This window comes from Mangifera indica, chromosome 1 (assembly GCF_011075055.1).
Source record: "Mangifera indica cultivar Alphonso chromosome 1, CATAS_Mindica_2.1, whole genome shotgun sequence".
Lineage (NCBI taxonomy): Eukaryota > Viridiplantae > Streptophyta > Magnoliopsida > Sapindales > Anacardiaceae > Mangifera > Mangifera indica.
Genome location: NC_058137.1, coordinates 3,437,168 through 3,454,568, shown reverse-complemented (window position 1 = coordinate 3,454,568; position 17,401 = coordinate 3,437,168). Strand labels below are relative to the sequence as shown.

The 17,401-nt window shown below is 32.7% G+C and overlaps 2 protein-coding genes across 2 annotated transcripts; one reads left to right on the top strand and one right to left on the bottom strand.

The window, feature by feature from the left end:
- Nucleotides 1-967: 967 nt before the first annotated feature.
- LOC123214432 (alpha carbonic anhydrase 7-like) lies at nucleotides 968-3,440 on the bottom strand. The gene is made up of 7 exons (XM_044634192.1): nucleotides 3,101-3,440; nucleotides 2,767-2,984; nucleotides 1,913-2,022; nucleotides 1,705-1,819; nucleotides 1,461-1,625; nucleotides 1,326-1,379; nucleotides 968-1,224 (listed from the first exon to the last, which is right to left on the bottom strand). Exons 1-7 carry the CDS (start codon nucleotides 3,192-3,194, stop codon nucleotides 1,141-1,143), a joined length of 840 nt encoding a protein of 279 aa, XP_044490127.1. The 5' UTR covers nucleotides 3,195-3,440; the 3' UTR covers nucleotides 968-1,140.
- Nucleotides 3,441-13,340: 9,900 nt separating this feature from the next.
- Nucleotides 13,341-16,307, top strand: LOC123212092 (probable pectate lyase 12). The gene is made up of 5 exons (XM_044631137.1): nucleotides 13,341-13,680; nucleotides 13,997-14,457; nucleotides 14,766-15,208; nucleotides 15,656-15,864; nucleotides 16,076-16,307. The coding sequence occupies exons 1-5, from the start codon at nucleotides 13,526-13,528 to the stop codon at nucleotides 16,239-16,241; spliced, it is 1,434 nt and encodes a 477-aa protein (XP_044487072.1). The 5' UTR covers nucleotides 13,341-13,525; the 3' UTR covers nucleotides 16,242-16,307.
- The last annotated feature ends 1,094 nt before the right edge of the window (nucleotides 16,308-17,401 follow it).

Here is a 17,401-nt window from a genome sequence, read left to right as displayed (position 1 = left end):
TGGGTGGGGGGAAATGTTAGTTTTTAAACCTAGGGGGCAAAATAGGATAATTTTTTAGTTTTTTAAATATTTTTAGCTAAATAACCATTTAACCCTTAATTGCAATAGTGAATTTTAATTGATAGGTGGGTATTTTAGTTTTTAAAAGTTAATAGATGAGAATCTGCATTTCACTAAACCTTGAGTGGGAAATAGTCCTTTTGGCCATTATAAAATTAAAAAAATACATAAACTTAAATTAATTATAGGTTAACAAATTTTGACTTCGAGTCTCTTTATCTTCTTCAAGTTATTATGAGATTTTGATAAGGACAAAATGAACTCGCAAAGAACAACGAATCTTTGAGTGACCATACGTGGCTGTCCTTATAGGTACTACCGTACTATTAAACTTCGAAGTTCAAAGGCCAGCTTGATTTTGGTTAAGAATTGAATTCCCGATCACCAAAACCTTAAAAAAAGTCCTGGAAATTTCAAAAAGTGGTAAACAGATTTGAAACGTGTTATGATATTACATCCATTCAAAACTTGTTTTCAAGCTTACAATAATAACATATTCAAAGCTTGAGTTTGGCAAATTTGGTCGATCACTTGATATAGTACTCAAAAGTTACACATCTACGGATAAAAAAACAAGAATAAATAATAATGTATGACAGGATTCATAGCTTCACATAGATATAATGCATTATTATATATAGTGTGTCTTCTATGGCCCAAAAATATTTTCCGGGCAGTATTTTCTGGAAAGTAAAGATCGTTTTGTTTTATATTCGCTTAAGTTATTATTTGCGGATTCGGTTTCTTATGGTAATTGAGTTACTTTTTGTGAGATTATTTCTCATGAAGGGAGTAGCTACCCTTTAATCTCCTTTATCTAAAGGATGACATTTAATTGCTGTAATTATGATGTGCTGTAATTAGCCATACTCTTTCATATTTGGTCTGTGTGGGTAAAACAAAGGAATTAAAAAGAAGAAAAAGAAATGTCATACACTTGGTTATTCTATAGCCACCCTAATCATGGCTAATACAATGCTGCAGCCTGCATGTTAATTTGGAACGTTGTTTCTCATTATACATTCTTATTTCTATAAAATGAGAAGTGGTTAACGTCCAAACTCTGCAATCTCCTCCCAGTTAGTTAGGAGTAGGTTTTGGAAAATATAATTCTATTTGTCGATCATTGATCGGCTGCAATGGCCTCGCATTCATCTCTGCATACTGCAAATTTTGTTCATCATACAACATCAGAATAATTCATTGCTCAGTCAAAGATATAATTGTCAAATATAGCCTTAAAATCAGAGTGGTTAGTTACTTACATCATAGACAGCGTTTCGAAGTGCCCTAATTTGGCCCACCGAGACAGTGTCTATCTGGGATCTCCATTAAAACAGACATAAGCTTTTCATTTCTGATTAGAAAATAAGAAGAAAATCACATTGATTTACACTTACCTCTCTGATGATTGTCCAAATTACACCTTCAGTGCAAGGAGGAGTAGTTAGTGAACCCTTGTACCTAAAATATTTTCTGCCACCCAGGTTGATATCGTTTGGATTAATTATGCCCACGTCTCTCTCTTCCAGTTTATCCGCCATGGACGTTATAGTGTTTATCAACTGATAATCAATTGTTCAAAAATCAAGAGAATGAGAACAGAAGATATCAACAAAATAAAATTACGTAAAAGTCTTTTACCTTAGAAAGGAAAGGATCCGGGGCGCCAATCTTGTAAAGCAGTCCAATTACAGTAATTTTGTTTGTAGCGTTAGGGTCAATGCTTGTATGAACCATGTGTAACTCCAAGTCATACCTAACATTTTAGTTAAACAATAAACATATAAATTAAAGCCCCTTGATCTTTATTTTTCCTTATGAAAGGTAATAATTATACAAGATTATTTACCTGCAGCCGTTGATCGTATGCTCAGAAGGTGAGTGCCAATGAGCATGATCAAGCACGTAATCGGCGCCGTTCACCCTTAGGGTTCCGGCATTGTAATCTAACCATTTTAGCTGCATTTGCAAAGCAAAAACAATACGACTATATTATTTAATCAATAACATATATTCATTTATTAGTTTGATTAAAATAATTAAAATATAATTACCGTACAATTATCATAAACAATAATGGTCCACAAAAAAGGAATATGTTTCATTGAAAAAAACAACTAGATATTCATCCGGTCAGCGTTATGTGAACGAACAAGAGTATTTTTGTTCAATGTGTTGGTTAATATAGTTTGGAGTTTATTATTTTTTTAACCCTTTAAAATTCGGTTTTTTTAAATATTCCCCATAAAAAATATATGACCCCAAATTCAATTATTCGTTTACTAACCCATGTGCAGGATGCTCTTAGTCTGGCCTTTTTTAGGAAAAAGCCGGGAGTTCTTCTGTTAAGCCGATTCGCTGCGTAGGAACTATAATTGGAAATTTTAAATTTATCAACTTTTACAAAGCTAACATCGGCTCTTAAAGATAGTTTGAGTGATTCCTACCACAAGAGTTTGGGTTTAAATACTACCACATTTCAATATTAAACCCTTAATTTACGATAATTTCACCTATTTGATTTGACACAAGAAAGATTTTTGGTTGAAAAAAAAGGGGGTCTTCTGTAAATCCCATTTCGTTCCAAGATTGTAGAGTGTTTGGGCAGATGTTTGTTCTTGAAAGAGAGTTCAATTTGAGCAGATCATCTATAAAGTTACTCGCAATATGTTGAGTTTAAATAGCTGATAAATTATTACTTACTGAAATATCATGGCCTCGATTTCTAAGAGTGGCATTACAAGGCTTGTAGTTTCTCTTTAAATTTTCTGATGTGAAGATCACTTTCACTCTTCCAATCTTCATATCAACAGGAGATTGCATGGTTCCAGTTTTACAGGCTGACCATTCCTTCTTCAGATCTCCCCAGTGTGCTGGTCCCTTCTCACCATCTTCTGAGTAATCGAACTCTCTCTCATACTCTGCATCATATTTTTTTTTTACATCAAATTAAATCTCTTCGTACAGAAACAAAAGATGGCAATGAGAAAAACTAGCTAATAAATCATGCGTTAATTGATTAAGCATTAATTATTACCAACTTCTTGCGCTGTGACTGATATTGAGTGTGAACAAAGAAGCACAAAGATCAGAAAACAAGAGATAAAGATGGGTTTGCTTTGATTCTTCATGTTCTTGAAGCCGAACGTGCGAAAGAAGCTAACTAACAATGGCAGGTGTGAGAAATGCTGATTCTTTTTCAGATATGGCGATACCTCTTACACACACGCGCGCGCATATATATAGCTGGATGATAGAGACAAAACACTGAATTTCGTGCAAGTTTCTAGGATTCCAAAACCCTTCGTAGGACACAAACTAAAAATTATTTGCAGGGATTTGAAGAATTCGAATAAATTTGTGTATTTAATTAGTAGAGAATTGTATCGTTTATGCAATTATATTATAGCCAAATAAGAAATTAGAATTCTAAAAAAGAGAAATACAGAAATTACAGTTAATTACAATCAAATAAAGGAAAATGTATATCCATAGGAATATTCATTTAACAGTGTTTAGAAAAGAAAAGGACCAATAGAAATTAATCAGGCAACGCTGTTAAACAAATATGTAACTAATTATTTCCTAGTTTGTATAATTATGTCGATTCAGATGGTTGTTTTTAATATGTCATGTTAATTTGGGAAATTGATATTTCAGTTTGCCAGCCCGTTCCTAATTTTAATTTCGGCCTAACCCTTTTTTTAAATCATTTTGGAAAGAAAATTTGTGACAAAGTTACATCAGACCGTTGAGATAATCAGTTAAAACTAAGTTACTATGTTTCACCTAAATATGGAAAACCAGTAATTCTCACCTTTGAATCCTTTTATGTCTCACTGAAATTGCAATTTCTTAAAAAAAAATAATTTTAAAAGGGTATAAAAAGTTATGTCAGCTTTTTAAATTAAAAAAACCAACGGATTACTTCCCACCCAACGTTTAATGAAATCATAAATTCTCATTTTTTAAATTTTAAGAAATTAATTTTTCACTTGTTGAATTGTTAAAAAGTTACAAACCAACATAATATATGAAAATAGTAATATTTTTTTTAAGATTAAGCAAGTTAAATGAATAAAATTTGAACTTAGTGGATAAGTTTTTAGTCTCTTTTTATATAGTTTACCTTAAAGAAAACTTCTGAAAAACAAGTTTTGCTTTTCAAATACATGCTTGGTGTAAATGAATGTTTATCCTTCTGCAAGGTTTCTATCAAACTCTCTTTAACATATATAACTTGGATGCATTAGATGAATTGAAAGGATTCTCATTTGTAATTGCCAAACATATTTAAAATTCTAACTATAAGACAAACCAGAGAAAAAAATTTAATACAAGGAAACAACCAAGAAAGGCATAGTTTACTGTGGTTCAAATTTTGGCTTTATAATATGATAATATATATATTTATTTTGTTTTACCATATGAGTTTCTTATGTATTTAATAAAATTAAATCTTAATATATGACATGCTTAGTGACTAGCGAGGGTGGGTAAATTCTTAGGGGATAAGAAAAGACAAAGAAATGAGCCACACACGTTTTCAGATGTAGGCAAACAACATGAAGACATCCAAGAAATATCTAGACACGGGTACATGAAAGCCCACACCTACTTCAAAGTACATGTGTTAAATATGCAGATCGAATTATCCTTGCCTAAACTTTCCACACTCACCTTAAGCGCATGTGTCTTGCCGAATTTTCGGTGCTTGCATTTTAATAGTGTAGAAGTAATTAATATGGATTAGTTATGAATCATTCTTGTTAATGTTACGTATAAAGATCGAATCATCCATTTTCCTAAACCTTCCACCCACTCTTTTGTCTTTAACAAAATAACGTTATTTTGTCACTTTAATTAATGAACCTAATAAACAAAACCTAATTCAACACTACTGCAACATTAATTCATCACCCTTTAGTCATAATTTGAATTCCATCTCTTATTCACCATGCAACCCACGTGTCAACATTAAGGTGTTTTAGGGTTCCTCTATAACCAAGTATTTCCCTAAAATTAGGTAAGCTTAAAGAGGGGATTCTTGAGTTGTTTTTCTTTAGATTGTTTTTCACTACAAGCATGGATGGTATTTTGTGTGTTTTGTTATTTGAAATATTACTAGTTATGTGATTATGCATTCTTATATTTGTACTTTATTTTGTGCTTTCAAATCTATTGTAAGATTTTTATATTTGCACTTTATTTTGTACTTTGTTACTAGTTAAGATTCTGGCATTACTTAAAATACTATCTTCATCTTCTAAGACAATTGCCAAGTTTAAGTTTTGGATAATTGATTATGTGATAATCATTTCTTACATCACTTAAAAAAAAAAAAATCTATAATTAAGTGTTTGTTTAGCATAATTTATCATTATTAGATTATGATCATAAAAATATTTGATTATATGATAATCAATTTATTATTATTAGATTATGAATAATCAGAATTCATATTAAGTTATTGCAAACTAAATTTTAATAAATTATCATATTAAGTTATGCTTTTCCTATTCAACCTAATTTATTATTATTTTACTCTATTTTTTGCATACAGTAACAGAGAATACACATAAATTATAAAAAAATAAAATAAAATAAATTTAAAAAATTCATCAATTATGAAAACTAAAAACGGATATAATATAAATATAACAAATTTGATGATAGAAGGGAAATTTTAAAATTTATCAAGGAATATAAGTGAAAATGTAAAAAAATCATTTAAACCAACAATCCAATTTTTTTTAAAAAGTTAATATTACTAACTTATAGATTATGAGTTTAATAAGTTAAAATTTAATTATAATACACGATTAAATTATTCATATAAATTATCTTAAAAATATAATAATTGATTTTAATTGATGAAAATTAAAAAATTATATTCTTTCGTATCTCTAATCATACCCTGCTTGATAGTGGAATCAAGTGGCCTGACCCAAGCAAGGTGTAACTTGGCCATTGGGCCATAAAATTGCAGGATCGATTGTTCCCTACACAAATATTGATTCGGGGAGCACAGATTGAACATTATAGCATTCATTTCAACTAAGTAAATCATCATCTTATCTTACCAGAAAATTCGCTGTTAGGTTTTTTCTAAATTCCAACCCACCTTCATTGTATCCACTGTCCTTCAATATGTAAGTAGCTCTAGCCTCTAGCTGAATACACATTGAACATATATGTTATCTCTTGCAAAAGCCAGTTTTAGATATATTTCTAAGAAGGCCACGAAGTTGGTATGTTTGTCGATGCTTCTGCTGGTTTTGATGGCTGAATTGGGTTGCGCCATGAATAATAAGAGGATGGTGATGACTGAAGTTGAAGTTAACTCTAGAAGCTTAAAGATCAGCAGGGAACTGCATACATATTAATATGTTATAATCCCATCCTTTTTTTTATTAAGAAAAATATTCTTATATTATTCTGATTTTTGTTGTTATTTGTTTTGGCCTATGTCCTCTTACAATTCTTCAATCTTAAAACAAATATAAATAAAATTATGATATATGATTATATGGTGTAAAATAATAATTAAATATAGACAGTTGGATGTTATTTAATTTTTAAAAAAATACTAAATTACATAATAATATAATAATATTACTATTATCCAAATTAGTAGTTTAAATGTAACGTAGTATTATTTTTATTTTTAACAAGCCGAGAACGTATTTTCACCCAAAGTATATTGTATTCTCAAGTTTTTACTTCTTAATTTTGAAAATCTCATTTACCTACTCATAAATGATTAAAGTTAACAAAACTCTAATCTTTTAAAATTTTATCTTATTTTCCCCCTTAAATTTTAAAAACTAACAATTTTCTCCCTTAAGCCAAGTTTGAAAAAATCACATTTCCCCTTTAGGGTTTAGTTTCAATATCCGACAATTTTCTTTGGTGCTATCGCCGGTCGTCTCTCCCTCTTGACCATGCCCCTTCCTTCAACAGTTTGTCTCAACGAGACCCTAACCCCATATGACATCAAAGGGAAGAGGAATCATCGAAAAGGAGAGATAGTTGGTGATGATATCAAAGAAAGTGATCAGATATTGAAACTAAACCCTAGAAGAGGTAATATGATTTTTTTCAAACTTAGTTTAAGGGAAAAATGTTAATTTTTTTAATTTAGAGAGAGAAAATAAAATAAAATAAAATTTTAGTTTATTTTTAATATTATATATAAAATAATGATTTTTCTTTAAAATTAATAAATTTAACTGCTTATAAATGAATAACTAAAATTTTTAAAGTTAAATAATGGAAATTTAAGAGAATATTGGGAATAAGTCCTTTGGCCTTTTTAATATAATCATGTGAATGAACATTTATTCTTACTGCCACAGTGTACATCCAATTTGTCAATAATTTCAACTTGAACGAAACAAAAACCAGACAATTGCTTAAACTCCCACCTCAGGTTAGTTAATAATCTATTAAAAAAACCAACTACCATGCAGGTTCTAAAAAGGGGTGGGGTGCCCATGACCCAGTTCACCCTGTTCACCTCATAGGTTCCTCCGCAATCTAAGTTAATTAATGACCCACATTTTAGTCTCTCGAGTTGCATGCGAACCTAGCTTTAGCCGTTAATTATATTTTAATCAAAAGGCAAATTCATTTTGTCCTACCACTATAGAAATCTTCTTGGACCCATAGATTTGAAAACTTTTAAACTAACTACTCTTTGTGGTGGTTTATTTTATAGCCCAAATGACTATTTCCCGCCCTGAACCTTAATGAAATGATAATGTTTTACCTTTAGAAAGTCCAATTTTTTGCATGTCTATCAATTCTATTGATAAAAACCATTATGCAAAAAAATAAAACAGTTATTAAAAATTTAGGGAAAAGGACTATTTCCCACCCATTTTTTAGCTCTATCTCAAACGCATACCCACGAGAGATGAAAAGTCACTTTTCCCACCCATGACCAAACTGCAGTCCAATTTTTCAGTTAGGACAAGGGTAAAATTGTTGTTTTACTATTAAACCCTAAAACTTTAAAATTTCACTATTTTCCCCCTCCAGGTTTTAAAAATTAACACCTCAACTCATCCTTAAAGTTTAAAAAGTTTAGATTTCACCCCTAGGGTTTGCTTCCTTCTCCGGCCACCACCGACGGCCGACGCATTCCACCAATCTCCCATCTCTGACTACAAAGGACGACGCTTCCTCATCCTTCGTCGTGGCATCTGGACGACGCGACGAGTGAAGAAGAGAGACCGTGGCGTGGCGTCTGGGTGGAGCGACGAAGAGAGACTTCTTCGTCGCATGGTGGTGCGACGAAGAGATCTCTGTCTCTTCGTCGCACCGTACGACAAGAGATGAAGATCTTTTCGTCGCACCAGGAGAAGGAGGAGACCGGTGACGACGTCGGAAGATGAAGTTGAAGAATGTGTGTGAAACTGCTAGTTTTGAAAGTTATGGGGGCGGCTGTATTTTGAAAAATATGGAAACCCTAGGTTTGGGGGTGAAAATATTAGTTTTCAAAGTTTAAAAACTTTAGGTAAGGTGAAATGTTAGTTTCTAAAACCTAAGGAGGGTGAAGGAAAACTCTCACGTCAATTTTGAGACGAATTTGACAGATTAAATTGAATGGTATTTTTGTCATTTCATCTAATAAGGGTAAAATACGCAAACAGATATCATCCATATTAACGGCTCATGAGTGGGAAAAGTGGATTTTCATCTGTCGTGGATGATATTTTAAGAACGCATCAAAAGTTGGGTGGGAAATAGTCCTTCTCCCAAAAATTTATAATCAAATCAAATCAAATCAAATGGTTTATTTTGACAAAATTGAGGGACGGACGAGAAATTAAATATTTTAAACATAAAGGGTAAGAAATTTTTACTTCATCCAAGTTTTAGGTGGCTAAAATTATTGACATTAAAATATGAAATCTTGCTTGCACGATAATTTATGTGTATTTTATAATATTCAAGAGTAGAAATTTTGAGTATATTAATTCTTGTTACCTAGAGTTAAAATTTAGATTTTAGGACCGGTTTGAATTTTGATGATGCCTATGTCTTTGCATTTTGTTTAGGAAATCATAAATTGGTTTTGAAAATTTTTATTTTAAGTGTTTGCCAAAATATACAATTTATGAAACAGTTTTTGAAGGAAAATGATCCAGCAGATACAGCTTTAAGCATTTACCTCTAACCTAAATAGTCAAAGATATTAAATCCATTCAAAAGGATACGATTGTTAACTAGCTATGACTTAGGTGTAAAAATAGTTAAGAACGAAGCATGCATAACTTAGTTTACATGTTATTCAGTCATTACGGAGGCCCCACCTGTATTATTTATGATATAAATTATTATTAATTTATTTATGAACATGTTATCAAGTTTTGGATAAAGTTTTAAGAGCAGATGACGATACTGACATTTCTTGACTTTGCTTGCATAAATCACCTAAAATTATTCACATTTGAATGGAAGAAAGCATCATGATATGTTGGTCAAATCACTATTTCCCACCCAAGGTTTGATGCAAACTTCTTTCCAACTACGAAAATTCAAATATTCTCTTATCTATTAAATTTCACTGTAATTATCAAGTGTAAAATTGTTATTTAACAAAAATATTTAAAAAATTAAAAATTTATCACATATTCACCCCATAGGTTTAAAAACTAATAAATTCTCTCATCCAAAGTTTGAAAAACTTACATTTTCCCTTAGGATTTTTTCAGCATGCTATCGACAGCTAAAGAAGATGGTGATGACGGTGTTCTCCCTCTCTCTCGGTTATGCTCTATTTTTTACCATTATCGACAGATGAAATTCATCGATGAAGATGAATCGCATATTTGTTTAGAGACGAAAATATGTTTTTGTTGATCGCTTTTTTGAGTCAATGATGGTCGAAAATGGAATGGGAGAGAGAGAGAAGTTGGGAGGGAGGGAGAACGCGCTCATCGTCACTACCGACCATTGGCAACAGTGGTTGAAAAAACCTTAGACAGAATTATTCATTTTTCAAACTTTGGATGAAGATATTTATTAAATTTTTAAACTTAAGAGGGATATATGATAAACTTTTAGTTTTTTTAAATATTTTTGTTAAATAATAATTTTACTCTTAGATTTTTTATAATTAACGGATGAAAAGAAGTTTGCACCAACCTTGGGTGGGACAGTCATTTGGCCTAATGTATTTAGAAGGGCAAACAGTAAGATACCGCTTGTGTGAGTGACCATTTACATGAATATTTGTGTCAAAGAAAATATACAGCAGATTGTTTTGTAGTCGTACTTTTGTCAAAGATATGGGACCTTCAAATTGATTCAATGAAAAAAAAGTCAAAAGTAGAAACTTTGTGGGGACTCATTTGCGGTGACTGTGAGAGGAGAAGTCATCCTCAACCTAACTGCATTTCTTAATAATTCCAGGGCCAGTCTCAGTTTCTGCAGAAACTGTTTCCAATCTGGCGCATTATCGTCAAATGTTATGAGAGAGTGATTTCTTGTTCACAAAACTGAGATCCCTATTGGTAATTTTATAGACAGTTGCCTCTGAATGATTGTTTGGAACAATGGAAACGAGAAATTTAAGTTCATGATATTAAGCGAAAAAGTTTTCAAGAAAATGATTCTAAGAATTTGGCTTGACATATTCATGATAAATTAATGCTAATACGCATTTTTGCATTTCTCTAATCAAATACTTAACAAATTCTTAACAGGAGCTGGCTCTTATAGCTCTATTCTAATATACTCTTTTTTTCATAGACTCTCGTGCCAAAAGAAACCTAAAATTATGGAGAGTAGTAAACTACCATATAACAAAAAACAAAACATGGAAGTATCCAAGAACAAAAAGTTATAGACACATTTATTTATTATTAAATAAGTTTCTGATGAAGTGATAATTAAATGTTGGAAATGCAGTGAATAATGCTTTAAGCCGTCACTAGTTAATCCTACTTGTTAAATAGTTCATAGAACAGCAAAGGTGTATCTAATTGGTGCATTTTTTCAGCATTTAACCAAGGGACGGGGACCCATTTCACCATTTTTTAAATCCTTATATCTTTTTTTTTTTTTGGTACCCTAGGGAGTATTCTACTTTACATGTTGTAGAGGAAAGGAATATGAACACATTTACTTTCAACTTCATTGTTCCAAAGATATATAGTATTTCTATAGATTCTCAGATTTTCAGATCATTGGGCACCTTGCTTGCGAAACCCAGAAGCTCTTTGATGGATTAAAACCAAATATCCAATAACCCTTTAGACAGATTTAAACGCAAAAGATTGTTCAAGAGGGACCCAAGACACGAAATGGCAGACACAAGATAAAGTAGGAGTTTTATTAGAAGGTGATCAATAATATTAAGTTATCTTTTATTTTTTTCTTAGAGTCGTCCCCAATGCCCATAAAAAGTAGCAGAATATTTAGCGCTCCGTTGTTCCGGATTCGGCGGGTTGAATTAGAATCTTCAGTCTTTATAGGATATCTAATCTTCAAGTTTGGAATTTCCATATAATCCGTTATTTTGGTTTCGAGAATCGATGTTCATAATCCATGTATGTAATGTAACCTTTTGTAACCACTAAAGAACTTTCTCTATCCTTTCTATCTAGCCAATTCAGCTTGGTTAATGAATAAAGGAATATCACAGTTAGAAACTTAAGAAACATATCAGAAGAGAAATTTTGATAGCAATTGATACAAATAAAGCTATTAATAAACTAATAGTATTAGAAAATACCTAGATGGGAGAGTTTGAATAAAGTAATATGTGATTTAGAGATAACAACGAGGTGAGTAGAAGTCAAATACCTTAATCTTTGTCTTTACCTTAAAAAAGAAAACCTTCATTACAAAAAAAAAAAATTAGCATTAGTGAAAATATTATCACGAACATATATATAATCATTATAAATACTATATTCGTAATTTTAAAAACCAATTATTTATATTCTTATTAAAATTAAATAAATTTATAACTTCGATAAAAGGAAAATAATAGTTACAAATTTATTTTTTATCGTTAAAAAGTTATAGTAATAGAAAAATTCTCGTTGTCATATGTTGGTATAACTTTTCTCATTCAAAGTATTAATGACGATAATATTTTTAATAAGAAAAGTTATAATAATAAATGATAGTGAAATTTTTTTCGTTATTAAAACTTTTTAAAAATAAGAGATTGACTTTTAAGGAATATTTTTCCCTTAATTAAAGTTATAAATTTATTTAATTTTAATAATAATAAAAATAATTAATTGCTAAAATAATATTTATAATAACCAAATAAATTATTTTTCTCTCATTGATTTAATTTTTTTTGTTGCGTTTGTTTTACTTTTAATATGGTAATGATGAAGAATCTCCTTTCCCTCTTTGTGGGAAAAATTTTTCTCTTCTTCCTCTCTCATTTCTGCTAGAAAATTATAAAATATTTATTAGGTTTTAAGATATATTTGTAATAATTCAAAACTTAAGGATGAATCAGGAAAGAGACGGATCAAAGATATATATCTCCATTTTTATCCCATCCTCGATTGTGAAGATTTTAGCAATTTCAGTTTTTATCTGGGAATTGTCTCTTTATTTAAGGAACGGTGGATTGAAGACCTGGTTTTTTAATTAAATTGTCTTCTCTACTATGATTAACTAAATAATCTATCATTTATTATTTTTATGTAAAATTTTTAGAAGTATAGAACTTCACACATTAATGAACCGTGATTTAAATTTGACACTGTTGGCTTCATATCAACTGGCTTTATATGTTGAGTAAATAAGTATGTTATAAACAAATCAAACCGAAACCTCAAGCGAGGAGCCAGAGGACAAACAAAGCCCCCCTTAGCAAAACATCCAATACAACGACACCACAAGAAGGTTCACAAGCTCAACCCATAAATACAAACTCTTAAACACACCTTCTCTTGCAAATCTATTTAAGTTACTGCACAGATATAATTCAAGAAATGATACTACTTGTCTAACATCCAACACACAAAAGACAAGTTTGTGCATAATGTTAATCTAAATCTGTACTCTCTGAAGAAGTGGGATGTAAATTTCAAACTTGAAAAGAAAATTTATGAGAACTTTTTAAGTAATGTGGAATTATTAAGGCCTCCCTACACCCACAAAGAAAATTTGAGACCGTTTCCCCTGAGACTAGGCGTTCCCTCTCTCTCCCTAAGTTGCTTGTCTTTTATTTTTTAAAGTGAATCCCAAAAGTCCATTATCACCATGATTATAAATCAGCTCCTACAGGCTCACTCAAGACTGTAAGATGGATGAGTGAGAGAAGAAAAAAAACACAAAAACAAAGTCATGTTTTCTTTTCTACTCATAAATCTTCACTGGTGCTCATTATTAAACAAAATCTTATAATGAAAATGCATGTTACCGAGCACTAAAGGGATACCAAACATCTCAGTCAATTCTCAAGACTGAACTAGCAAGCATGCCACAGCATTCTTCCACAACAATGTTTCGCAGCAACTGCATTGTCTTGATCTCTCTTTTGAGCTCATTTTTCCCACTTGGTAAAGCAATGCTCAACCTCACCTTGCCTACTCCCCACCCCAATCCCGAAGAAGTTGTTCAAGAACTTCACAGGTATAATGTCGCTCCACTATTGCGCTCTTCACTGTAATTTTTTCATAGAACTCATTGTGTTTTTAGCATGTCTGATCTGGGGTCACCCTCCATTTTCCGTATAATTAAGTTGTCAAAATGTTCACATGATAGCCAAAGGCATTGCTTCATGCTTCCCTATGATAAACCTCAAGTTTCAGGCTTGCGAAGTATAAGTGCAGGACTTCTGTACTTCTTCTGACTATTTGAGCTCTGGGTTGTTCTGGCTGTCCTGCATTCTTTTATTTTTATTGTTATGCCTTTCTAATTCTAATGATTCCACATTTTTGCAATGCAGAAGAGTAAATGCTTCAATGTCAAGAAGGCAGACGCTACAAATTTCTGAAAAGGACCAATCTTCGTGCATTACTGGCAACCCCATAGACGACTGCTGGAAATGTGACCCAGACTGGGCCAATAACCGCCAGCGGCTAGCTGATTGCGCCATTGGGTTCGGCCAGTATGCAATGGGGGGCAAAAATGGTGAATACTATATTGTCACTGATTCTTCGGATGATGATGCTGTGACTCCAAAGCCAGGCACACTAAGATATGCTGTAATACAGACTCAACCTCTGTGGATAGTGTTCCCAAGCAACATGCACATAAAACTATCTCAGGAACTCATCTTTAATAGCTACAAGACCCTTGACGGTCGCGGCGCCAATGTCCACATTACCGGCGGTGGCTGCATTACACTGCAGTACATCAGCAATGTCATCATTCACAACATTCATGTTCACCACTGTGTGCAGTCAGGTAAGATTTTGCTTTAAGTTAAAAAACCTCAAATGATCCACCTTTTTCATGGGTATGAAATCTTAAAGTAAATCCTCTCAAATCCATCCGCATTTCTCAGTGAAAACTGTAAAACAACATTATCTTGACTAAATACATTAAAATTGGAAGCTTTATTGCCTTGGATAAGCTTTAACACATTTGTATTTGAGGGGTCCAGAGAATAAGAATCCAATGCATTTAAAAGGAACTCCAAGATTTTACATTATTCTGAAAAATCCCACCAGGATTAGAGTTTTTTCAATCAAATTTCTAAATTTGCAACACAGGGGAGGCTAATGTACGCTCGAGTCCAACGCATTTCGGGTGGAGAACAAAGTCGGACGGTGATGGGATCTCCATATTCGGGTCCAAAGACTTATGGATTGATCACTGTTCACTGTCTCACTGCAAGGACGGGCTGATTGATGCCGTGATGGGTTCCACAGGCATCACAATATCAAACAATTATTTTTCTCATCACAATGAAGTAATGCTGCTTGGTCACAGTGATGGCTACTTGCCGGACTCAGGAATGCAAGTGACAATAGCGTTTAATCACTTTGGGGAGAAGCTTGTGCAGAGAATGCCAAGATGCAGAAGGGGATACATTCATGTGGTGAACAATGATTATACAGAGTGGGAAATGTATGCCATTGGTGGTAGTGGAAATCCCACCATTAATAGCCAAGGAAATCGCTATAATGCACCTTCGAATCCCAATGCTAAGGAGGTATAGACCTAGTTTTTCTACGTGTTTTCTTTATGCTTTTTTGAAATTAATCGTCCACTAGAAATTGAATGTCCTACTGTCAAATCACCGAAAATTAAAGTTTTTTCAAGGTGGGTTCCCACTTGAAATTTGAAGAAGAAGCTTATAGCATTGTCTAATGTAAACTAATTATGAAACACTGTTCAGAAAAAGGAAAATTTTCATTGATTGCAGAAGCAGTAACTAGCTTCTGGGATTTTATTTGTATTTAATTAAAGCGTCTGCAGTTAAACCAAGCCTTAATGGTAAATACTAGCATAGCATAGGAACAAAGGATAGAATGTGATAAACAAAGGAATTATGATCATAATCTGAGCTTTTAAAGATCCTGGAACACTGATCAATCGCAAGTCTTTATTTGAAAGGTAAAAAAGTTGAAGTTAATAGATATACGTGATTGTGGTGCAGGTGACAAAGAGAGTTGATACAGCTGAGGGAGAATGGAAGGGATGGAATTGGAGATCAGAAGGAGACATACTGGTGAATGGTGCATTTTTTGTGGCATCAGGTGCCGGAGTTGAGGTGAAATATGAAAAAGCTTATAGTGTGGAGCCTAAATCAGCTGATCTTATCGTGCAGCTCACTTGGCATGCTGGTGTTCTTGGTGTTGGTGGCAGGTAAACACTAATTTTTACTTCCTCTTTTCCTCTTTTCTTGCTTTTCTTACTTTTTCTTTTTCTCTCTTTTCCTCCCTTTTTCTTTTTCTACATTTTTCAGCCCCTCAGCTTTTGGAATTATCACTACTTACCCATCATTTGTAATTTTTAGCTCAACTAAGTTCAAAGATGTTTGTGATACTGATTTTATGTGTGATGGATGAATGAGCAGGGACAACAACCTGGGAATGTGGAGCAGAGGACCTGGTGATGAAACCGAATTCGGGTCAGGAAGCAGAAAGCAAATGATGCCTTTCTCAACTTCTGCTTTAATTGCATTGTCTTGCTTCTTATTCTTGTATTCTTCAACCTGGGAAAAGTTTAATGTGATCTGTTAGTTCTTGTAGACACAACTTTGGACAATTTAAGCAAGAACTTCCTCAAGGTTTGATCTGTTTCGCAAATTAGACAAGATGAACATGAACTCGAGATTTTTTAACAAACCAGTAGTACTATTGAGTATTCTCAAATCCAAAATTACATAACCTTTTAATCATTATTATGAGGGTCCAGTGAACAACTGTAAGCATAAGGACTTGGATTAGTAAGGCTAATAAGATTTCAATTATTTAGATTAATTAATCTATGATCCAAGTAATCTCCCCCTTTCTGATCAAAAGATCCTAGAGGGAGATTTTATGTAACAAATATTATTAATAGCTCAGCACCTGAAATTCTCAATGGATATGATTTATGAAAAGAATCTTGCTTGTTACCCCAGTGTTTATGAAGTTGAAGGATGATTTATTCCTCCTCAGTGCTTATATCACCATGTTTAACATTGGGACAAAGATAGTTCACCCATCGCAACCTGCAACTCTTACCACTCCTCTTTAGATCTGCTGGCTGAAAAAAAATTGACAAATTAGATCATTTGTTTCATGAAATAGCAGAATCGTCTGTTACTTCTATCCATCTAATTTTTGATCCGATGCTCTAGCTAAGCAATCCCATAAGGGTCACAGAAGTTATCACTCGTCATCTTCCTCATGCCAAGGCCCCTTGTGCAAATTGTCTCCTTGCATAGCCGCTTGGTAAGCCATTACTGTTGTGAACTGTGACAAACTTAAGAGAGGTTGGAGCCTTCTTATACAAGCTGAAATATGTTGGGTAAAGAAAGCAAAAGAAACAGTGACCTTTCTGGGAACTCCACCATTGGCCTACATAACTCAAATAAGGGTTATATTGAGGTCATCATTCAATGTATGGATGGAGTTCTTTCTCCCCTCTTTGCATCATTAACTGGCTTTACATGCAGGGGTTACTTCTACTACAAACTTCTACTATGGCTTATGCGGATAGCTAGTGTATCTGCCAATTATTAAAACATATGCAATATTTTATTAAATTATTCACTAATAAAGAAAAAAGAGACGTTATATGGATAGGAGTTTTGGGCATAAGACCAGAATTTGAATCTCCATCTAGATTTCCTCCGTCGCTTCATCAGATAGTTCCATCCCACTTATCATATATCGTCTCCCTTATCTCTTTGAAT

What these genes read in the sequence shown, in the direction of transcription:
- LOC123212092 (XM_044631137.1), top strand. Translation starts at nt 13,526, where the DNA reads ATGCCACAGCATTCTTCCACAACAATGTTTCGCAGCAACTGCATTGTC. An exon ending in TCACCACTGTGTGCAGTCAG is followed by an intron (nt 14,458 to 14,765) that starts GTAAGATTTTGC and finishes TTTGCAACACAG; the next exon opens with GGGAGGCTAATGTACGCTCG. An exon ending in GTTCTTGGTGTTGGTGGCAG is followed by an intron (nt 15,865 to 16,075) that starts GTAAACACTAAT and finishes ATGAATGAGCAG; the next exon opens with GGACAACAACCTGGGAATGT.
- LOC123214432 (XM_044634192.1), bottom strand. Translation starts at nt 3,194, where the DNA reads ATGAAGAATCAAAGCAAACCCATCTTTATCTCTTGTTTTCTGATCTTT. An exon ending in CATACGATCAACGGCTGCAG is followed by an intron (nt 1,820 to 1,912) that starts GTAAATAATCTT and finishes CTAAAATGTTAG; the next exon opens with GTATGACTTGGAGTTACACA. An exon ending in CGGATCCTTTCCTTTCTAAG is followed by an intron (nt 1,626 to 1,704) that starts GTAAAAGACTTT and finishes ATTGATTATCAG; the next exon opens with TTGATAAACACTATAACGTC.